At 32.4% G+C, this 25,113-nt stretch overlaps 3 protein-coding genes across 3 annotated transcripts; all 3 read left to right on the top strand.

The window, feature by feature from the left end:
• The first annotated feature begins 8,294 nt into the window (after positions 1–8,294).
• On the top strand, positions 8,295–11,963 carry LOC107623528 (hydroxyproline-rich glycoprotein family protein). Its single transcript, XM_016325844.3, has 7 exons — positions 8,295–8,710; positions 8,812–8,981; positions 10,086–10,162; positions 10,246–10,311; positions 10,440–10,514; positions 10,660–10,734; positions 11,125–11,963. Exons 1-7 carry the CDS (start codon positions 8,559–8,561, stop codon positions 11,557–11,559), a joined length of 1,050 nt encoding a protein of 349 aa, XP_016181330.1. The 5' UTR covers positions 8,295–8,558; the 3' UTR covers positions 11,560–11,963.
• A 5,651-nt stretch (positions 11,964–17,614) lies between these two features.
• LOC107622516 (F-box/kelch-repeat protein At3g23880-like) lies at positions 17,615–19,312 on the top strand. The gene is made up of 2 exons (XM_088498843.1): positions 17,615–17,751; positions 17,822–19,312. Exon 2 carries the CDS (start codon positions 17,825–17,827, stop codon positions 19,151–19,153), a length of 1,329 nt encoding a protein of 442 aa, XP_088354969.1. The 5' UTR covers positions 17,615–17,751; positions 17,822–17,824; the 3' UTR covers positions 19,154–19,312.
• A 2,765-nt stretch (positions 19,313–22,077) lies between these two features.
• On the top strand, positions 22,078–23,634 carry LOC110262431 (F-box/kelch-repeat protein At3g23880-like). The gene is made up of 2 exons (XM_088498805.1): positions 22,078–22,223; positions 22,294–23,634. Exon 2 carries the CDS (start codon positions 22,297–22,299, stop codon positions 23,623–23,625), a length of 1,329 nt encoding a protein of 442 aa, XP_088354931.1. The 5' UTR covers positions 22,078–22,223; positions 22,294–22,296; the 3' UTR covers positions 23,626–23,634.
• The last annotated feature ends 1,479 nt before the right edge of the window (positions 23,635–25,113 follow it).

Below are 25,113 nucleotides of genomic sequence, written 5' to 3'. Positions count from 1 at the left end.
AGTTGGATCTTCTCACTCTGATACCATGTAAAATGATACCAAGCTTAAAATTCAAGTGAATTACAAAAATAATTATAAGAAAATAAGAAGGTTGGTAATGTACTCTCAGGTCATTGAAATTTAAAGTAATGGAAGAAGAATTAGAAAGAAGTGAAAAGAGAGAATAATTGATTAAAAGAACCACCACAGAGTACTGAGTACCAATTACAATATATATAGCAAAAAGAAAAATAAATTACTAACTAATAGTGCTATAATTATGTCTAACAAACTAACCAACTTGACAGCTATACAAAAAACAAACTCTGTTATGTTACAAAGCTCAAACGTACTTCTCTCCTTCCCAACGTGTTTGCCAAATACACCCTAAGTCTACAACCTTGTTAATAGCACTGTTAGTAATTTCTACTTTTCTAAGAGTGTTCATAGATAGGATAAAATTATATTATATTTGTCTTGGCTCGAATTTGAATTTAAATATTAATTGAGTCTATTTTTAAAATTTTTATTCAATTCTAAATCTAATAAAATTTTATTGTTTTTAAGTCACACTAACATTGGATTGAAACCGAATAAAAATCTAACTTAGTAATAATTTAAGAATTAGGAATTTAATTTTTATTTGTAAAGTAATTTTATGTGTATATTCAATTACATAATACTATACAATAAAAATAAACATCATTCATATTAATTGCGTAAATAATAATTTAAAAAAACAGATATGATTACACGACAGTATAAAATATTTTACAATGTCATGCATCAAAATAAATAAATTTTTGAGACTTGAAATAACTAATAGCAACAAAATATTTCAATCACAAATAACTATGACGTTAAATTTCATAAAATTACAGGTATTATTCATCAATTGATTCATAATTTGGTGTTAAAGTTGTCAACTTATTCTTTGTAGTATTGATGTGTTAGTCATATTTGCAAAACATATAAAAATTAGTCTCTTTTTAATATAAAATATTATTACATGAATTGATTAATAAAAAATTAATAAATATACATCATAATATATATATTTTTTTGGGTCAATCACACTTAGCCAAATAACTTGAATATTAGGTCTAATCCGATTGAATGATTTAATTGGACTAAATTTTTAGACTTCGAATCTAACTTAAATCACGATGAAATTGAATCAAATTTAATCTAAACTAATTGGATTCGATCGAGTATTTGAAATAGTCAAAACCATAAATATCCTTAATGATAAAATTGTGAAAGAATAAGAAAAGAAAAGAGGAAAAATGTTATACTTTGTATTTCTTGATTGATTGAATTGAATTGTAAATTATGAGGGTAAAACTAAATATATATAAAGCATTGTCTTATGAAAAGATAAAAGCAAATAAAGATAAGATAAGAACAACTAAAGATAAGATAAAGAAAAGATAAGATAATAAAGACTAAAATTGTAATTAAATTTATGTATTCTGTTGGGCTGAATTTGTGGGCCACGAGACTTCTTTATTGTTGTCATGGGCTAAGTTGTTGCAACGTTCTCAAGCCGAAAATAAAGAATAAAGAAGTCTCGTGACCCACAAATTCATTCCAACAGAATACATAAATTTAATTACAATTTTAGTCTTTATTATCTTATCTTATCTTTTCTTTATCTTATCTTTAGTTGTTCTTATCTTGTCTTTATTTGCTTTTATCTTTCATAGGATAATGCTCTATATATATTTAGTTTTACCCTCATAGTTTACAATTCAATTCAATCAATCAACAATCAATAAAATTTTTTTCATCTTTTCTATTCTTTCACAGTTTTATCATAAGCAATAAGCAATAAACAATAAGATGACGAGCCTCGAAGACATCAAGAAGGAGACTGTTGATCTTGAGCGGATTCCTGTTGAAGAAGTGTTCCGAGAATTGAACTGTACCAAGGATGGACTCACCAATGAGAAAGGCCAAAAGAGATTGGAAGAAAAGAAGGAGAGCAAGGTGCTCAAGTTCTTGGGCTTCATGTGGAACCCTCTTTCATGGGTGATGGAACTAGCTGCCATCATGGCCATTGCATTAGCAAATGGAGAGAATGAGCCACCAGATTGGCAAGATTTTCTGGGTATAGTAGTGCTGTTAATCATAAGCTCCACCATCAGTTTTATAGTTGAAAGAGAAAGAAGCGTGTAATTTAAAAAGTTGTTATAACAATTTAGTAAGATTTAGTTAAGTATTTTGTTTGGATGTATAGTTTTTTTTTTTTCTCTTTACAAAAGATTTAAGATGTAAATCTTTCGTATCTAAAAAAAGATATATTAAAGGAGCTTTTTTCTTAAAAAAATAAAAAATAAAAACTAAAATTGTAATTGAATTTATGTATTCTGTTAGGTTGAATTTGTGAGCCACGAGACTTTTTTATTGTTGTCATGGGCTAAGGTGGAAGAGTAGTTTAATAAAATAAAGACTAAAATTATAATTGAATTTATGTATTCAGTTGGGCTGAATTTGTGGGTTACGAAACTTCTTTATTGTTGTCATGAGATAAGATGGAAGAGTAGTTTAATACTTCATAGCTCCCTCCAATTTCAAAAGGTCGACAACAATGAAAAGAAAAAAATTGGGTCTCACAGTAACTTTTTTTAGTAATTGTGAGAGATGAGCAAAAGGATTTTATGAAAAATATGCTATGTGAATATTTTAAAATGCTATTTGTACATTAAAATTAGTTATTAAAATCAGTTATTAATATATTTTTGTATAAATATATGTGTGGTTTAATTTATTTTCAATGTGTATTTATATTTTAATATGTATTTTATACTGGTGACTAGGGTTAGAAGTGAGTCGAGTTGAGTTGAGCTAGACCAAGCTCAAATTCAACTCACGAAAATTAAGCTTGGCTCATGGCTTGACTCATTAACAATTGAACCTATTTCGTAAGCTCAAATTCGGCTCAACAAAAGCTCACGAACTGACTCAAATAATACGAATATAATCTATAATTCTATATCAATAAATTATAACTTATATATATTAAAAATATTTTTAAAAAAATTAATATATTATCTATCTATCAATTATAAATTTTTTATTTATGTCCTACATCAAAATTATATATAAAAAATAACTATAAAATTTTAAACAATTAAAAATATTAATATATATGTAAAATTATATATTATAATATTATATATAATTGAGTCAACTCACGAGCTAATGAGCTGAACTTATCTAAACGCAAACTTGACTCATTTAATTTATGAGTTCAAATTCAAGTTCAAGTTTAGCTCATGAGTTCAGCTTATCAAGCTATTAATGAGTCGAGTTTGAACTAATCTATGAACTAACTTAACTCACTTTCTGTTTTATTAGTGACTAATTTTAGTGACTGATTTTGGTGGAGGTGAATATTTATCCCCAATTTTAAAGCATTGTTTTAAGAAAGCCCGAATAACTTCGTTTTTTGTTCACGTGGAGAAAGACAAATAGTCATTGTCCAATCCAACCCTCTTAGAGCGTAACATTAAAAACCAACTTGGCATGTTAACCGTTAACTTGATAGTTAAGTATTTTTTAAAAATGACAAAAAAATTGTATTGTCTTAAAAAAAAATAAGATCAATACATGCCATATATATAGCAATTTACTATTTACTATAATAAATAATGTAGGATCCATTATTACCAGAATGCATAAAATGAAAAATAGATATCAAAATGCATTTTTTTCATAATCTATGTAAATCGCGACAGGAGTCCCGCGGTTTATGAAACTTGATAGTTAAGTATTTTTTAAAAATGACAAAAGAAATTGTATTGTCTTAAAAAAAATAAGATCAATACATGCCACACATACACACACATATATATGTGGGCAATTTACTATTTACTATAATAAATAATGTAGGATCCATTATTACCAGAATGCATAAAATGAAAAATAGATATCAAAATGCATTTTTTTCATAATCTATGTAAATCGCGATAGGAGTCCCGCGGTTTATGAATACACATAATTCACTATAGGGGTATCGCGGATTACATGCCAGGGGAAATAAGCATAAACCGCGACAAGGGTCTAGCGATTTATGTGTTAGTATAAATACGCTTTAGGGGTCTCACGGATTACATTTGTGGTGGTTGTAAAGTTTTTTAGAGAGAAAGAGAGGTTTTTTAGAGAGAGGAAAAGAGAGAAAAGTGTGGGGTGATTGATTTGAGATCGGAGTCGGGACTATGGCAGAGGCATGCAGTCTTTACAGGCTCAACGGCGGTGGTTGCCCTTTGTGGCGAGACTTGATGATATGGGCAGTTATAGCTGGGGGTTGATAGCGTTGGCCTAGCTATATCGTTGCATGTGTCGGGTGGGCAACAGAAACGTGACAAGCTTGGCAGGCCCACTGCAACTACTGCAGTCATGAATTTTCTGGCGGTTTCCTAGCCTCAGGCCGCGGGGATTCGACACATATTCCTTCCCATTGGCTTCCAAGTATACAATCTGTGTAGTTAGACTTGAACTGTAACTTTTTTTTATTATGGTTCTACCTGTTAATATTGTATAACATTGTATTCGTTCAGGTGGGCCACCTACTTGCCGACATCTGACCGCAAGGAGGAGAGAGTCGTCCAGCGTCGCCTAGCGTTGGACCGCTTAGGTGATCGAGATGTAAGTTTATTCATTTTGTTTCAATTTTTATCTAGTAATTAACTATATATTTGTTAGTTAATGGACTAATAAATGTATTCTGTCAACGTCTGTAGATTGTTTGGGAGCCTTATGCTTCGCTCGACGTGATGGCTGTTGTTCATCCAGAGATTCTCACAGAGGAGCACAGTCGGTTATGGCGTGCATGTACTTGCTTGATATACTTCATCGTCATTGAGTGGCACCAGGTGGATAGGGTACTGCCACAGCTGGGTGGCGTCTAGCACGAGCCTGAGCCAGCCTCGAATATAGACTGGCTCCATGCCAAGGATGGGAGGGGTGGGGACAGATGGTTCCCGAGCTACTATCAGGTATGGCACCTTAGTTGGCAGAACAGGGTTGATGCTGTCCTGAGTATCCCCAGGTGCCTGATCCCGGGCCGTCCGCAGACTTTCTGTGATAGTGGTACAGAGTGGCCCATAGGTTTCTGTCGCCGGATTCCTTGATTGCCGATCCTAGGGTCGAGGAGATCAGTCAGGATGTTGTTCAGAGAGGGTCGTCATAGGCACCTTCTAGAGTTCCGATGCCGGACGTGCCTGATAACAGGCGCGTCGAGCAGCGACAACGCGTTGGTACCCGGGCTACAGACCGGGAGTGGCGATGGCTGGATGACATGATTCAGGATGACAGATCTGGTGGCGACGGAGTCGGACATGCCGATCACTTTGTCCGGCGTGGCCGTCCTCAGCGTCGAGGTGGTTCATCAGGGGTCGCATCTGGTGGTCCTGGTGATAGACCCACTGAGCAGGCAGGGGGCGGAGACCCAGGAGGTTCCTCTTACACATGTTTCGAGCTCCTAGGAGATGCGACCCTGTACCACATCAAGCGGCCCGTCTCACTCTGGCTGGCCTCTAGCGCTACTATGCTGGAGGTTCAACGGGCATGCCCACGCCATATGCAGATGGAGGTGTCCCTCCCATGCCCAACCAACTATCATACAGGCTGGCAGCAGGCTCATTCAGGTCTACATGAAACTGGGGCTGGAACCCATGAGGGTCAGACATCTGCGGCTGGTACCGCTGCATACTCTCCATATCTGGACGGTACCCCTGCGTAACGTCCATCTGGGGCTGGGTCTCCAGCATCTGATTCTGTGGGGTCTGCTGCTGAAAATGCGGAGGGTCGTCATCCCGGATGAGATCTACAAAGTCGGAATAGAACTGTGAACTCCCAACTTCGTGGTCCATATCCATCGTGAGGACAGGCAGGAGTCGTAGCTTACTATTTTATGTTTTCATTGACGTAAACTATGTATGTCAGATTTATCATGTACTTTTGTATTATATGTGTTTGTACTTAGTTTATTTCCATGGAATTAGGTGTGTGTTATGTATGTTTTTGTTAACCATAGACTTATTTTGTTTTATGTTTATACAAACTGCTCACTAACGCATAAACCGCTAGACTCTTGTCGCGGTTTATGCACAATAGTCATTCACACGTAAACTGCGATACCCCTGTCGCGATTTATGCTTATTTTCCCTGGCACGTAATTCGCAACACTCCAATAGCGAATTACGTGTATTCGTAAACTGTGAAACTCCTGTCGCGATTTATATAGATTATAAAAAAAATGCATTTTAGTATCCATTTTTTGCAACAATCTCCTCTTTAAAAAAAAAAAAGATAAAACTGAATTTGGTATTCATTCCACTCCTAATTGTGAGGTTACGATAATCCAATTTTTTTTCAACCTTTCCAATAATTGTGGTCTCTATTTTGGTTAGAGAAAAAATAAAACTGATAAAAATAGTAAAATGATAATGTGAAAGTTTTATTATCATTGAATTAATCTATTAATTTTTTTAAAGAAATATTTTTATTCATAAAGAAGCCAAATAACACTTACAAATATAATAGATATTAATTTTACATCGATAATAAGAAGATCAATATCTTATGTATTAAATTATAATCTGATAGAAAGCATAATATTCGATTACTAAAATTTTAAAAAATAAAAACAGAAAAAAATTTGAGTCTCTTTTATTTTTAAATTTACACAGATGTACTGCAAGACAGTAAAATATATTTTCTTCTTCTCTACATAGATCTGAATATTTCCTAAATATAAAAATTTTCTTCTAAATTTGAAAAGATATGTGGATTAAATCACAAGCAGCAACCATAAAAAGAACCAAAAGCATCACTATAAAAGAGAAAAAACACCACGGATGGATTATTAAAATCAGGAACACAAAGTTAAACTCAAGTCCGATAACAATCAACAATGAGAATCGTAGACAGAGAAAAAGAGAAATTAAAATAAACCTAAAACTAAAAGAAATAAGAAATTAAAATCAGAAGAAAATACTAGAACCAGCAAAAAAATAAGAGAAGAGAAAGTGAAAGAAAAGGAAAGAAACGAGTAAGAAAAAGGCTGGGAGAGGATTTTTCCAAATCTAACCAAACTAGAAGGAAAAAAAAGTGAAAATCAAGAGGAAAATTGGAAAACGAGAAGAAGAATAAATGAGCATTTGTACCCATAAAAGATAAAAATACTGACATATGTACCCACACTAAATCGAAACTAAACTTGTACCCACGCAAGATGCCATCCATGTGACAAAAGTACCCTGTCTTTGGAGGGTTGGAGTACCACGTAGGGTACTTTTGTCACGCAGAGGACATCTTGCGTGGGTACAAGTTTAGTTTCGATCTAGTGTGGGTACATATGTCAGTGTTTTCAACTTTTATGGATACAAATGGTCATTTATTCGGAGAAGAATACCAAAGAAAGTAGGTGAGGTAAGAAAGAACAAAGAAAAAGGAGGAGACGTTTGGAGGTTGAGAAGAGGCCGTCGCTGCCAAGGCTGAGCAGTGGTGACAGCCCTCAAAGCGAGAGTCTCTTAGGTATGGGAGAGAGAGGATGCTTAATGATTTCCTACGTATTAGAGATTGTTAGCAGAAAAGAAAATAATGAAATTATAGTTCTCCACGTAATAAAAATTACCAAGTTGATTAAGTCTTATTAAGTTATTGAGTAAAATGGTCAAATTCGTTCTTGAAAGATTACTTATTCTCTAAATTAGTTCTTGAAAGATTTTTTTCAGTTAAATTTATCCTTCAACGATTTTAAGTTAATCATGTTGGTCCTTCTTCCACTTTTTTGTTTACGCCATCAAAATTTGCTAATGTAACATATTAAATGACATCACAATACACATTTAAAAATTTCTATTGACTATTAATATGATAAGTTCATAAAATTATATCAAATCAAAATTTAATTAAAGAAATCTTAAGACATTAGAATAATTTAATCTGATATTGATTTTTTTTTTTTGTGATAATTTGATATTGATTTGATTTAATTTTATAAATTTATCATGTTAATCGCTAATTAAGATTAATATATATGTGTTGTGATATCACTTAATATATTATATTTATAAATTTTAACATTCTTAACAACCAAAATGATAAAAAGGCTAACCTGATTAACTAAAAACTTTTAAAAAATAAATTAAATTAAAAAAATCTTTTAAAAATATATTTAAAAAATATATTTTTTTTAAAAACTAATTTAACCATTTAGTATTTACTCTCTTAAGTTAATTTCTCTCCATAGTTCTCCACAATTCTCCCTGCTTCAAAAAACAAAAAAAAGGTATATTGAAATTACTAAGTTGTCCCCAGATATATTTCCACAAAAAAACCTAATCTCATTTTGTCTGATTCTTTCTCAAACTCAATTTCTCGTCTCAACTTTGCCTCACTCCCAATCTCAAATCTCACTTCCTCTCTTCTCTGCCATCACTGCAGTCACTCACTTTCCCTCTCTTCTCTTCCATTGCTGCCTTCGTGGCTGCCCTCACCGCCTTGCTGCTTTCGCCATTACCATCCTCCCTCACTACCTTATTCCCGCTCTCTGCTGAGTAGCATTATAGATGGATCGAGAATGGGGTTCCAAGCCAGGGAGCGGCGGCGCCGCCTCCGCTCAGAACGAAGCCATCGACCGCCGTGAGCGTCTCCGGCGGCTTGCCCTCGAGACCATTGATCTCGCCAAGGATCCTTATTTCATGCGCAATCACCTCGGAAGGTAAACAAAAACCCTAGTTTCCCTAAAACCCTAGCTCTGAAAATATTCCTCTGTTGCGAGCGATTCTCAATAAATTGAATTGCTTTTTTTTTTTTTCTCAGCTACGAGTGCAAGCTTTGCTTGACTTTGCACAACAATGAAGGGAACTACTTGGCCCATACGCAGGGGAAACGACATCAAACGAATTTGGCGAAGCGTGCTGCTCGTGAAGCTAAAGATGCTCCAGCTCAACCTCAACCTCACAAGCGCAAAGTTTCCGTTCGCAAAACAGGTTTTTATTTTTTTTATTTTAATTTTTTTTTGTAATTCTAATTCTCAATCAAAATAGTATATCACTAGTTTAGTCATAGATATCAATCTATCAATCAGATTAGTGTCTGTGTTAGTAAATTAAGTACTGATTGAGTTGAGAGCATACGAGGACACAATGTTAAGGACTACCCTTTCTCTTGAAAAGAAGAACATAATAGCTAAAATGAAATATCTGGCATGAAAATGATACTAATACTAATTTGTAAGCGTCAGTGACAATTGTGATTTATTTATCTTGAATTTCATGGTTCAACGTAAGGGTACATTCCATTCTGCATTGGCGGTTGTGGTTGTATGTAGCATATGAAAGTATCATTTCGTGTGATGGGATGTTATACAAATAGTTGTTTGGGGTAACAATATTTACAGGGACTAACAATAGGATTTATCTGTTTTGATGACTGAAGCTTAGGGATATCTGAATCTGGAGACGATTCTTTAACATTTCTGATCTCAGAGACCAGTCAATTTTCCCTCTCAGATATCTTCTAAAATTTCAATTTTTCATTGACATCTACTTGGGTAGAACTTACTGGTCTTCTCTTGTAGAGATAAAGAGTGGGCTGCTCAAAAATCATTCTCCGCCCGTAGTTTTCAAATTGATTTTATAGGTCCAAACATTTTCTTTACATATTTTGATGTGGGTTATATGGATTATGAATGCTAATTCGGCGTACCTAGTGAACGGGGATAACTTCACAACTTGGGGTTTTCTTTATAGCTATGTTGTGCTTGATCAGAATATGAGATTAGTATCCATGCCTATTTGTGGGACTTCAACTTATTATTTTCTACATGATATGTTATGGAATTATGGGACATATTAGAAAACAACACAAATGTGGCTCTCCATAATTGTGTGATTATAATGATGAATGAGATGATATTATTCCATTTGAACTGATTTGTGTCTTGCGTACTATGAGAGTGGTTTTATACAGAGTGAGATGCAAGATGCTGTCAATATTACTTTGTGGTTGATTTTTTTTTTAATCTTTTATTTTATAAAAGAAACCCTATTTAACATAAGAATATAATGCGGAAATATTTTATATTTTGGCAGTCAAGATTGGTCGACCTGGATATCGGGTGACAAAGCAATATGATCCAGAGACAAAGCAACGATCTCTGCTTTTCCAGGTATTTTTTAGGTTATCTTTACTTCTTCAGTTTCCCTTCTGCCTCGTAACTTTCTTAATTTATTATTTTTCCGAATTATACAGATTGAATATCCTGAGATTGAAGACCTAACAAAGCCAAGGCACCGATTTATGTCTTCTTATGAGCAGGTGGGACTGTGTCATTTTATTGGCTTATCACTATCTTTCTGTGTTAAGTTGCATTCTTTTTGTCCTCAATGAAAGCATGGTCTAAAATAAATTACTTTTTCCCTCTCTCTGGTCACATTTTTTCACAGAGGGTGCAACCATTTGATAAAAGATATCAATATCTTTTGTTTGCGGCTGAACCATATGAAATCATTGCTTTCAAGGTAAATCACTGCTCTTGTTTATCCCTTTTGTCTTTTTTATATTTTTTCTAAGGAAAAAGAATTATAGTGAATTTTTATTGGGCCTTAGTCCATTTGTGCTGAGTTGAGAAAATTCTTTCTTTTGTTGATTAATCTGTATTTACAGGTCCCTAGCACGGAGATTGATAAGTCTACACCAAAATTTTTCTCACACTGGGACCCAGATTCAAAGATGTTCACGGTATACTTTCCTCCTGTTTCCCATTTTTTTTTTTTAATGAAAGTACATATTTTGCGTGGAATTGGGGAATAATTTGATATTTTTCCTTAGGGAATTGGGAAAGTGATCTGGGAGCATTGAATTAATATATCTTTCTGAACCCCTTTTTTTGGACGAAAAATTAGAAGCAGAACCTATAGTATGTTAAGCCAAGGAAATAATATGCACTGATCCCGAGAGCTTTAACACATTTAATATTGGAAAAATGGCATGGCTCTACAGCCACATGGCCTTGAATCTGGTTGTTTAATTTCTTTCTGGCTATTGCTTGTTCTTTTTGTTCATATGGTGTGCTCAATGATATTCGATTTGTCACCTGTCATTGATGATGAAATTGATATTTTTATGCAGCTACAATTGTATTTTAAATCCAAGCCACCAGAGGCAAACAAACCACAGCCCCCATCTACTGCCAATGGTACAGCAGCACCTGGTGTTCCACCAAGGCCCATGCCCCCGCCACCTCAAGCTCCACCACCACCTCCTCCTCCTCCACAGGGGCTACCTCCTGGTGCACCTATTGGAAATCCTCCTAGAGCCCCTCCACCTCCAATGCCAGGATCATTGCCACCCCCTCCTCCTATGGCAAATGGTCCCAGACCTGCACCTCCTGGTGGAATGCCATCTATCCCGCCCCCTCCCCCAGTTGGCAGTGGCACATCAGGAGGTTTCAACATGGGTTCTAGACCGCCGTCAATGCCACCTCCACCCCAAGGTTTCCCATCCCAACAAATGCAGAATCAGGGTGTCCGGATGCCTCCACCTCCCCCTAACATGGGACAGTAGATGAAGCCTAGAGGCAGTATGCTGATCATTTGAATTGTTCAACAATTTGTTCGATGACCATATATGTTGATATTGGAGTCAGTCTTAGTAGCTGGACTCCAAATTAACGAGGCATGGTTCATTTGTCTATTTGAGTTTACAAATCTAGATGTCATTGTACTAAGCCATATGGTGGTTGGTATTTGTGCCTGGTTGGTATTGGCCATATAATGTACCGCTAACAGATTCTTAAATCGCTTATGGTCGGAATTTTTTTATCGGTTTGAATTGCAATAGTAGTATTGGCCATGCTTTTGATGGTATCACTTTTCATGTAATTTTGTAAAACGAGAACATTTAAATTACCTGTAAGTAATATATCTTAAATGGAAGGCGATAGTTAGCATTTTGTGCGACTATGTATTCTTATTCGCCATTCATAAGTAATGTATCTTATAATGGAATGTTGCATGGTTTTATCATGTCAATGTGTTACATGTGTTAATTGGCAAGTCTTTTGGGACAAATTAGTACCTATGCTGTTCTAACCATGTAGCTTTTGCAAATGCGCATCCGTAAGCGTCTACTACCAGTATCCTATGGGAGTGTAGAAACAAGTTGAAGACGTTGTGGATGAGGATGGTGATCACGAAGCTGCATGGGCTTCACCACCTTCTCAATTTTTCTTTTCTAAGCAACAATGATTTTATTTTTATTTTAGTTTTTTTTTTTAAGAAATAAAGAGTTTAAAGAAAAAGATAGTTGTTTTTGTTTATTGGCTTAAAAAATGATTATTCCTAACCTTTTCCCATTTTTTATTTTAAAAACTAATTTAGATTCCTTTATATACAGCAAGTTGCTGTGTTGCACTTATGTTGCCTGAGATTAGGTTACTATGTATAACGTTTTTCAGTTTATTTATAAAAATATACACTAATTTTTTTAATATTTATAAACAATATTATGTTGATTTATGCGATTGTACAAACTAAATAACATCAACCAATATTTAGTATAAGTATGAGAAAGCCAAAGAGGATTGACAACAGAGGTTTGGAAGTTGAAACACAAACTAATTAACATGAAAATATATCTCCTAATTTTGCAATGTCAAATTCACCTGAACTTATCAATATCTTAAAAAAACAAAAAGCATATAAGTATAAATTAATTAAAGAATGATAAATATATTCCATATATAAGGAGTCTTAAAGACAATATTTCTTGGAGTCAATAAACGATAGTAAGAAATAATGCTGGTTTAAATAAATAATGGACGGATTCTAGAACCATTTTGAAATACAGTGCAATTCTTCTGGATCCCCTTTTGTTTCTTACTTTCTAGAACTAGTTTATTTATAACTGAGCTAACCCTAGCCGTGCTGATACCGTGGAAACAAAACCTTACCCAGTCAACTTCCTCTACAATCTCTATCTAGAAAAAACGTCTAGTTCTTACAAAGGGAAGAGTAATTCTTACTCTGCGTGTATTAATTTATTATTATATCACAAAATAATTAAAAAAAGAGAGGAAAAAAATGACGTATCATAAACGTTGAACCACACAACCAACTATAAATGCTTCTCTGTGTTCCACTCCCAATTAACTAACATCCACAACTAGCTTCAAACAATTTTGAATTTTCACTGTGAATCCATTAGCCACTAACAAATTATGGAACGTTACCAGAATTTACTTGAAACTAGACCTGCATCTCACTCCAACTTCGAGTTCCCCAAAGCTGTTTCCCCAACCGTTCCCAACGACGTCGTTTTTTGCGGCAAAGTCATAACTCGTCAAACCAGACCGGATTCGGAGCTGAGTAAACCAGAGACTTTGGCCAAGCAAAACTCCGGTCGGACCAACGGCTTTACCGCCCTGCTTAGATCACCGTCCTGCATGGAAAGGCGGTGCCGGAAGAGCTGCAGCTCAAATAATAAGCGTTACAACGGGATGTTTGGAACGGTGAAGTTTCCGTTGCAAATGGATCTGAGTGACATTAAGATGAGGCAAGAACGGAATGAGCCCGCGCCATTGCCGAAGTTTCCGTCGGAGGAAGGCTGCAGCGACGGAGGAGAGAGTTGCTGGGAATTGGTCCGGCCACTTAGGCGTCGGGGAGCACTGATGAGCGTCTTAGCTAAGGCCTCATGTGGATGTTTTCCCATCTTTTAGGATCTTTTTATTTATTTATTTATTTTACCAATTTTTCATTTTAAATTTTTTCTCCATATAATATACACTCATAGTTATGTAAATTATTAATAAAAGTATGAAAAATAAGAAAAGAAAAGTCGAAGGATTTTTATTATATATTGTTGTTATATATTACGAGAGAATATTGTTACCATTTTATACTATAAAATTAATTTTAAATTTTAAAATAAGTTAAAATCACCAAAATTTTTAGATAATTTTATTAAAAAAAGATAAACATAAATAATTTAAAAATAAATATAAGTATAATAAATTTTATTTAAAAAAATAATAAAATAAAAATTTAAAATTATACACAGCAATATTAACATAAGTTAAACATAAGTCATTGGACTTTGGTTATCCAAAAAATTTGAGATTTCTGCGTCAAATCCTTAGGAATTAAGTGTAGGAATTGAATTCAAAATATCAACATGATAAAATAGTAAGTGTTTGATAACATTTAAATTAAAATAATATAATTTATATATTTTTTGATAAACAACGAGGTAAAAAACCCAAAGACACTACCTAAAAATTATTCTAGAAAAGGAGACGTCATGACATTAAAAAGAAAATAAGACGAAATATAGGAAGATAAATTATAAAAGAAATTACAATCAAATTTCAGAGAGTGACTATTAGATGTTAAACGATCGAAAAATCAATTTGCTTTTCGAAATTTATGGCGAAGCTTCTAACTTAAAAACTTGCTGAACCTGTCTTTAATAGCCACGATGAGCATGTGAACTTCATGGAGATCGATAGTATTATTCAGATACAAACGAAACTGCAACTCTAGAATCAACCTCAATAGCGAGATTAGCAATACCCAAATGAATAGCTAATTCCGTATCAAGAAGTATACCCCACAATTTAGGCACAGTAACAATATAAACACCTAGATTGGCGCTAAAACAAGCTAAGAATTGTCCTTTATGATCCCGCAAAATACACCACATGCAACCTTTCCCTCCTTTAACACTGAACCATCTGTATTTAGTCTAATAAAAGAGGAAGGGGGGGAGAGGATTGGGATAGACGAATAAATCTGCTTTTCCATAAAAGAACCAACATTTCTCCTTATTCTGATAAACTCAGGGTAGCAGCGTAATCTTGAGCTAGCCGAAGAGCAGCCAAATAGATAGTATCCTCTGGCATAGTTCGATCCTCTTCAAAGATATACTTATTCTGACGAAACCAAACAGTATTCATGATACAAGAGAAAAGTAGCGGCCAAGGAATAACTTGGTAGGTGGATTGGGATGACTCTTTAGTTCTATAGAAAATATTTTATTTATATTATAAAAAAAATAATAAATGAATGTATTGATGCATCCACGGTTGATTTTGTGTCTCTGGAGCCTGTACTTATTCTCCATTATTGATTTTGTTTTTGTACTGTTGTTATGTAAGACATTCCGTTAATTATTTAATTTTGACTTCACTGTGGAACTAAATTGATGCTAAATGAAACTTTTTTGGATTCAAATAGAATACTTTAAACCTTAAGGACTAAAACAGAATTATGCCCAAACATAAGGACCAATTTAGTACTATACCCTAAAATTTTATGATTTATAATATAAGCTTGAGGAACAAGAAATTTTACAAATCATTATAGTCATTATTAGTAATTTATAGTAAGAATTCCAATAATAATAATAATAATAATAATAATAATAATAATAATAATAATAAATTTTTTTATGGGTTGATGACATTAAAAGGCAATGATAGTAAGTAATTACTCGTTATATTTTAATAATTTAAAATTATATTTAGTTGATATTTTTATATAATAATAAAGTTTAAGTATATTAGGGATCTATTTGTTAATAATATTAAAATTTATATTATTATTATAAACGTTTACCTTAAGATTTAGATTTGATTTGTTAATCATTTCGAAAGATTGATAAATAATAATAAAATCATGATCTTCTATGATTTAAATGAGATAATAATTACGAAAATAATCATTTTTTTTAGAATGGATCCTCCTAATTGTAAAAAAAAAAAATTAAAAAAATAAAGTATAATTTTTAATTTTTTATTATTCTCTTTCTTATATTTTTTTTAGTCCCACTCAAGGTTGTCAAACTCGCGAGTCTAAGTAAACTCGTGGAGCTGACCTAGACTCGACTCGCGAGTTAACTCGTAGACTCGTACGAGTTCACCTGTTATGAAGTTATATATATATATATATATATATATATATATATATATATATATATATATATATATATATAATGTATATTTACTCAATTCTAACCCTTAAAATTAATAATATCAATCTTAAAGCACATAATAAATTAAAATAGGAGCATACATTATAACAAATACTTTAAAATACACATTCAAATCATTTATAATAATTATTATACAAATACAACATAGAACACACAAAATTAAAAATTCTAAATCTGTAATACTAAATCTTTAATTGAATATTGAACAATATCAAATAATCAAATTAACTCTATTCAAAATAATTAATTACTAATCAGCCATGAATGGATGAACCATCTGGCCATTTAACATAAACGATAAGCAATAAACTAAAATTAGAAGCAATAAAATTTAAAAAGAAAAAAAAAACTAAATCAAGAAGCAAAGGCTAAAAGAAAGGGCAAAAGGCATACACAAAATAGAGGATACAGAAGAAAAGAAGGGGCAAAGTCCTAGCAACAGCAGATCGAAGACAAGGGTATAGCAGTAGCACGAAATGATGGCGACAAAGAGTCATAGATTTCACGACGGCACAAACCATAGTAGAGATAGGATTGTAGGAGAAGTAGTCAAACTCGTGAACGGTGATAGCACAATGGAGTTGCGGATAGTGGAGATGTGAAGAAATACAAAGTAGAGGGCAACATAGATAAAATTCACAAAGACAATGGCGCAAATCAGAGCAGAGGTAGCAGACGCAGGCAAATAGCAGCAGCTCGACGGTGAACGACGACTGCGGCAGAACATGAAGAAAGTGAGACTTGAGAGAAACGATGCAGATGAGTGAGTTGTGAGTGAGTTTTCTTTCATTCTTTGGGAGTATTATCGTAACCCTAATAAAAAAAAGTGTTTTTTTTTTGTTTCAAAAAGACATTTTTTTAGCAAAAATGAAGAAAAATACAAACTCGCTAACTCGGTCCTAGACTCACGAGTTTGTCCGAGTTTGATCGAGTCTGACCGAGTCTAGCTGAATCTAGCCGAGTTTACTCAGGATAGAGTGTATGACCGAGTCAACTCGATTCCATATCTAAACTCGTAAACTCGTACGAATTTACGATTTAACTCGAGAGTTTGACATTTTAAGTCCCACTTATAAAATTAATAATGAAAAATTATACTTTTACTCCATTAGAAAAAAAAAGGATCCATTCCTGCATTTCTGTGTATTCTATATGTTGAGACTGTTGAAGAATTCTCCTACTAATAGGACAGCATGTACTTCATCTAAAATCTACTAGTAGGAAAGATTATCATAAGTAAGAATGTTGAAATTGTTGAAGAAATCCGTTACTAGTAGAACAGCATGTACTTCATCTACAATCTACTAGAAAATTTTTTTTTTTAATTATTTTGTTAATATTTTTTTTTATTATTAAAATTTAACAAATACACTAAATAAATGAAAAACAAATCTTTCTTTATTGAAAAAATATTTTTTTATAGACTAAAATAATTTGATCAAGTTAATATTGTCTATATTTAATTCAAAGATAAAATCTTTGATAGTCACTTGAACATAGTAAAATCAGAACGAAATAACAAATATAATTGTAATAAGATATTATGGAAATTAAATAATTAAAAAAAAATTATTTAAAATTTTTTTTTGAAAAGAAGAAAGATAAATATGTTGAATATATCAGAAGGAGAGATAAGATAAGTGGTTAACTAGTTAAATAACATTGGATAGATCCGGATTCCGGAGTTCCAAAATTTCATCGAAGAAGTTGCGGCAGCCCCGTGCCCGTGCTGACCGCCGTCTTCCTCCTCCGCTATCTCATCTCAATGTATGTTTTATCTTGAGAGTAGATTTGTTAGAATTATATTGTTTTTGATTTCTTATTCCTGCTGTTGTAGAGAATGAAGAGGGGTCCCATTCCTGATGATGATGATGATGATACTGTTGCGAGGAAGGGCAAGGTTGTCACAACCACCGAGGGGTGGCCGGAACTGCTCCGCTGTACCACCACAAAACCACCGCCTATCCTTCTGGACGAGCTCATAGCGGAAATCCTGCTGAGGATTCCGGCAAGGTCTCTCGTTCGATTAAGGAACAGTGTCTGCAGTTCATGGAGAACCCTAATTTCCAGTTCCCAATTTGCCAAGGACCACCTTCGACGTTCAATGGCGATGGATCCAGCCTTGACCCACCCGCGTATTGCCTATAATAGCACCTGGCACTCATACCCCACAATCGGAGTTTTCTCCGTCCGATCTGTGTTCGAGAACCGTCCCCACGAACCCACCAAAGTAGTTGGCTATGAGGGACGACGCTACCTTCGCATGATTGGCACTTGTAATGGATTGCTGTGCTTGCACGATAAGCAGCGTGAGGATGGATTATTGAGCCCTCGTGCCATGCTGTGGAACCCCTGCACCGGATTCACATCTCAGCCGCTTGAAATTGGCGGTATATTCAGCGTCTGTGGATTCGGTTATGATCATGTGAACGACAAGTATAAGCTTTTCGTCATTGTGGAAAAGAAATCAGGTGAATCTTTCACCAGAATTTTCACATTCGGCCCAAAATCTACCTGGAGAACAATTCAGGATTTCCCATATAGACTACATGACCCCAATAACAAGACTATTCTGTTGGCTCCGGTAGGGCTTTTTGTTAGTGGCACTGGCACCCTTAATTGGCTTCTTTGCAGCAGTCGTACTAGTTTTGTAGCAGTTCTTTCCCTTGACTTGGTGAAAGAGACTTATAGTCAGATTTCCCTTCCCAGTAGGGATTCAGATGATGCTCTCCGTGTGTTTCCCCATTTGAGTATCTTGAGGGGTTGTCTTGCTGTTTGTTATGAGACTAAGAAAACTCATTGGACTCTCTGGATGATGAAGGAGTATGGAGTTCCTCAATCTTGGACTAAATTGGCCATAATCCCCCACCACCCACTACTCCTTGATCCTCCTAGAAATTTTTCATTAGTGCCTGTGTACATGTTGAAAAATGATGTTCTACTGGTGATTTCTCCTAGTTGCAAGTTTGTTTTATGTAACTTGAACGATGGCAGCATAGATTTTCCTAATATTGACAGCTCCGGTGATGGCATGACCCAACTCCGTCCTTTGTCTCGGGGTGTAGGCGGAAGGACATATCACATCTATTATGAAAGCTTAGTTTCACCCTCGCACTTTGGTCTTCCAACTTGCTCATCTGAAATGCGGTTATTTAAGCCAAGCCTATAATCTCTTAAGCCTCTTCATTTGGTGAAGAATATCCTGCACGGTCTCTTCAATCCATAACTTTATTATCATTATGTGGTGCCTTGTTTTTTCCATTTTTTTTAAGTAGCTTCCTTATGAATCGAACTGAACCATACATACATGAATACCAATCGTGTTTCGAATTAGGATCGAGAGTAATTCGAACTAGGTGAGTTCGAATTACAGGTTTGGCGCTTCAGCAAGTAATTCCTAGTTGGTTGGAATTAGTCAAAGTTTGTCTCGAATAGTAATTCGAATTATGCTGTTAAAAAATTAATAATTTATTAAAAAAATTTATTAAAAAAATTAATAATTTAAAAATTAAAAAAATATATATTTTATTTCATACGTTAAAAAAAAGCTAACAAAATATTTAATTACGAGACTTTTTTTAAAATATTAATGAGCTATCAATTCTAATTCCATACAATACTTTTCTGTTCATTTTTAATAGTTCATGAATACTTTTTAATAAAATTTTTTAATAAATTTTTTTAAATTATACTACAAATAATATTTTATCCTATGCAAAATAATTTAAAAAAATGGCTTAAAAAATATTAGGAGTACTATAAAAATTTGTAATGTTCTAATAACTTAGGTAAATACATGAATGTACTCAAATTTTAAATAAAATATTCTACATAGTCAATAATAATTTAGAAATGAAAGAAAATATTTTATTTCATACAAAATAATTTAAAAATATATTTTATTCTATACAAAATAATTTTAAAAAATGGCTTAAAAGTTGTTATGAATACTATAAAAGTTTGTAATATTCTAGTGATTTAGGTAAATACATGATAAAAATATTTTTTCTTTAATTTCTAAATTATTAGTGACTATGTAGAATATTTCTTTAGTGTCCTAAGTCATTAGGACATTACATATTTTTATAGTACTTCTAAAATTTTTTAAGCCATTTTTTAAATTATTTTGCATAGAATAAAATATTTTTTTGTGGTATAATTTAAATAAATTTATTAAAAAATATTCATTAGCTATCAAGAATGGGCAGAAGAGTATTGTATAGAATTCGAATTGCTCACCATATAATTTGAATCAGAGTGATTCTAACTTCCACATGCGTAATTCGAATCATATAATATCTCACTATATAATTTAAATAAATTTACTAAAATTATTTTAATAAAATTATTTAAATTATACCACAAAAAAATATTTTATTCTATGCAAAATAATTTAAAAAATGACTTAAAAAATGTTAGAAGTACTATAAAATTTGTAATGTCCTAATGACTTAGGACATTAAAAAAATACTCAACATAATCACTAATAATTTAGAAATTAAAGAAAAAATATTTTTATCATGTATTTACCTAAATCAATAGAATATTACAAACTTTTATAGTACTCATAACATCTTTTAAGCTATTTTTTAAATTTATTTTGTATAGAATAAAATATATTTTTTAATTATTTTGTATGGAATAATATATATTTTTTAATTTTTAAATTATTAATTTTTTTAATAATTTTTTTAAATAAATTATTAAATTTTTAACAACATAGTTCGAATTACTATTCGAGGCAAACTTTGACTAATTCGAACTCACCTATTTCGAATTACTCTCAATCCTAGTTCGAACCAACTAGGTTCGAATTACATGCATCACTTGTTCCATCAATATTCGAGCTACTTTGGTTCGAATTATGTGTTTTGTTAATTCGAACCAATCTGGTTTGAATTATATAGTAATGTGCTTTGGCTCAAGCAATTTTCAGTTTGGCGGATTTGCGTAATTTTTCAGCTTCCTTGGCTTATTTACGTTTCTTACCCAAATTTTAAATTATAAATGAATTTTTTGTTTGTAATAATTTAATAAAACACAACATTTTTGTCTATTTAATTACAGACGAAATCTCACGGAAAAAAATTAATTTTTTCGACAGAATTATCGACGGATTATCTTTTTCGTCTGTAATTTATGCTAATTCATTTTTTTTTGTTTTTTGACATAAAATTTTTCTAAAATTCTGTTTATATTCCCGTGAGATAAAATCCATAAAAAATATCCGTCTATAATAACTAATTTTCTAGTAGTAGAATTTCTACACAAATAATAATAATAAAGTTTAAGTATATTAGAGATCTATTTGTTAATAATATTAAAATTTATATTACTACTATAAACGTTTACCTTAAAATTTAGATTTGATTTGTTAATCATTTTGAAAGATTGATAAATAATAATAAAATCATGATCTTCTCTAATTTTAAAGGAGATAATAACTACAAAAATAATCGTTTTTTTAGAATAGATCCTCTTAATTGTAAAAAAAAAATTAAGAAAATAAAGTGTAATTTTTAATTCTTTATTATTCTCTTTCTTATTTTTTTTTAATTCCACTTATAAAATTAATAATGAAAAATTATACTTTACTCTATTAAAAAAAAATCCATTCCTGTGTATTCTATATGTTGAGACTGTTGAAGAATTCTCCTACTAATAGTACAGTATGTACTTCATCTACAATCTACTAGTAGGAAAGATTATCATAAGTAAGAATGTTGAAATTGTTGAAGAAATCCGTTACTAGTAGAATAGCATGTACTTCATCTACAATCTACTAGAAAAAAAGATTTTTTAATTATTTTGTTATTAATATTTTTTTTATTATTAAAATTTAACAAATCCACTAAATAAATGAAAAATAAATCTTTTTTTATTGAAAAAATATTTTTTTATAGGCTAAAACAATTTGATCAAGTTAATATTGTCTATGTTTAATTTAAAGATAAAAATTTTTATGGTCATTTGAGCATAATAAAATCAGAACGGAATAACGAATATAATTGTAATAAGATATTATGGAAATTAAATAATTAAGAAATAAATTATTTAAAATTCTTTTTTGAAAAGAAAAAAGATAAATATGTCAGAAGGAGAGATAAGATAACTGGTTAACTAGTTAAATAACATTGGATAGATCCGGATTCTGGAGTTCCAAAATTTCATCGAAGAAGTTGCGGCAGCCCCGTGCCCGTGCTGACCGCCGTCTTCCTCCTCCGCTATCTCATCTCAATGTATGTTTTATCTTGAGAGTAGATTTGTTAGAATTATATTGTTTTTGATTTCTTATTCCTGCTGTTGTAGAGAATGAAGAGGGGTCCCATTCCTGATGATGATAATGATGATACTGTTGCGAGGAAGGGCAAGGTTGTCACAACCACCGAGGGGTGGCCGGAACTGCTCCGCTGTACCACCACAAAACCACCGCCTATCCTTCTGGACGAGATCATAGCGGAAATCCTGCTGAGGATTCCGGCAAGGTCTCTCGTTCGATTAAGGAACAGTGTCTGCAGTTCATGGAGAACCCTAATTTCCAGTTCCCAATTTGCCAAGGACCACCTTCGACGTTCAATGGCGATGGATCCAGCCTTGACCCACCCGCGTATTGCCTATCATAGCACCTGGCACTCATACCCCACAATCGGAGTTTTCTCCGTCCGATCTGTGTTCGAGAACCGTCCCCACGAACCCACCAAAGTAGTTGGCTATGAGGGACGACGCCACCTTCGCATGATTGGCTCTTGTAATGGATTGCTGTGCTTGCACTATGAGCAGCGTGAGGATGGAGTATTGGGCCCTCGTGCCATTCTGTGGAACCCCTGCACCGGATTCACATCTCAGCCGCTTGAAATTGGCGGTATATTCGACGTCTGTGGATTCGGTTATGATCATGTGAACGACAAGTATAAGCTTTTCGTCATTGTGGAAAAGAAATCAGGTGAATCTTTCACCAGAATTTTCACATTCGGCCCAAAATCTACCTGGAGAACAATTCAGGATTTCCCATATAGACTACATGACCCCAATAACAAGACTATTCTGTTGGCTCCGGTAGGGCTTTTTGTAAGTGGCACTGGCACCCTTAATTGGCTTCTTTGCAGCAGTCGTACTAGTTTTGTAGCAGTTCTTTCCCTTGACTTGGTGAAAGAGACTTATAGTCAGATTTCCCTTCCCAGTAGGGATTCAGATGATTCTCTCCGTGTGTTTCCCCAACTGGCTACCTTGAGGGGTTGTCTTGCTGTTTGTTATGAGACTAAGAAAACTCATTGGACTCTCTGGATGATGAAGGAGTATGGAGTTCCTCAATCTTGGACTAAATTGGCCATAATCCCCCACCACCCACTACTCGTTGATCCTCCTAGAAATTTTTCATTAGAGCCTGTGTACATGTTGAAAAATGATGTTCTACTGGTGATTTCTCCTAGTTGCAAGTTTGTTTTATGTAACTTAAATGATGGCAGCATAGATTTTCCTAATATTGACAGCTCCGGTGATGGCATGACCCAACTTCGTCCTTTGTCTCGGGGTGTAGGCGGAAGGACATATCACATCTATCATGAAAGCTTAGTTTCACCCTCGCACTTTGGTCTTCCAACTTGCTCATCTGAAATGCGGTTATTTATGCCAAGCCTATAATCTCTTAAGTATCCTGCACGGTCTCTTCAATCCATAACTTTATTATCATTATGTGGTGCCTTGTTTTTTCCATTTTTCTAAGTAGCTTCCTTATGAATCGAACTGAACCATTGAGAGTAATTCGAACTAGGTGAGTTTGAATTACACGTTTGGACGCTTCAGCAAGTAATTCAAACCTAGTTGGTTCGAATTAGTCAAAGTTTGTCTCGAATAGTAATTCGAATTATGCTGTTAAAAAATTAATAATTTATTAAAAAAATTTATTAAAAAATTTATTAAAAAAATTAATAATTTAAAAATTAAAAAAATATATATTTTATTTCATACGTTAAAAAAAAAACTAACAAAATATTTAATTACGAGACTTTTTTAAAATATTAATAAGTTATCAATTCAAATTTCATATAATATTTTTCTGTCCATTTTTAATAGCTCACGAATACTTTTTAATAAATTTTTTTAATAAATTTTTTTAAATTATACTACAAATAATATTTTATCCTATGCAAAACAATTTAAAAAAAATGGCTTAAAAATTGATAGGAGTACTATAAAAATTTGTAATGTTCTACTAACTTAGGTAAATACATGAATGTACTCAAATTTTAAATAAAATATTCTACATAGTCAATAATAATTTAGAAATAAAAGAAAATATTTTATTCCATACAAAATAATTAAAAAATATATTTTATTCTATACAAAATAATTTTAAAAAATGGCTTAAAAGATGTTATGAGTACTATAAAAGTTTGTAATATTCTAGTGATTTAGGTAAATACATGATAAAAATATTTTTTCTTTAATTTCTAAATTATTAGTAACTATGTAGAATATTTCTTTAGTGTCCTAAGTCATTAGAACATTACATATTTTTATAGTACTTCTAAAATTTTTTAAGCCATTTTTTAAATTATTTTGCATAGAATAAAATATTTTTTTGTGGTATAATTTAAATAAATTTATTAAAAAATATTCATTAGCTATCAATAATGGGCAGAAGAGTATTGTATAGAATTCGAATTGCTCACTATATAATTTGAATCAGAGTGATTCGAACTTTCACATGCGTAATTCGAATCATGTAATATCTCACCATATAATTTAAATAAATTTACTAAAATTATTTTAATAAAATTATACCACAAAAAAATATTTTATTCTATGCAAAATAATTTAAAAAATGGCTTAAAAAATGTTAGAAATACTATAAAATTTGTAATGTCCTAATGACTTAGGACATTAAAGAAATACTCCACATAATCACTAATAATTTAGAAATTAAAAAAAAATATTTTTATCATGTATTTACCTAAATCAATAGAATATTACAAACTTTTATAGTACTCATAACATCTTTTAAGCTATTTTTTAAATTTATTTTGTATAGAATAAAATATATTTTTAATTATTTTGTATGGAATAATATATATTTTTTTAATTTTTAAATTATTAATTTTTAAATTATTAATTTTTTTAATAAATTTT

The sequence above is a fragment of the Arachis ipaensis genome, chromosome B10 (assembly GCF_059453495.1).
Source record: "Arachis ipaensis isolate K30076 ecotype BB chromosome B10, ASM5945349v1, whole genome shotgun sequence".
NCBI classification, from domain to species: domain Eukaryota; kingdom Viridiplantae; phylum Streptophyta; class Magnoliopsida; order Fabales; family Fabaceae; genus Arachis; species Arachis ipaensis.
This window is presented reverse-complemented; position numbering and strand designations above follow the sequence as displayed.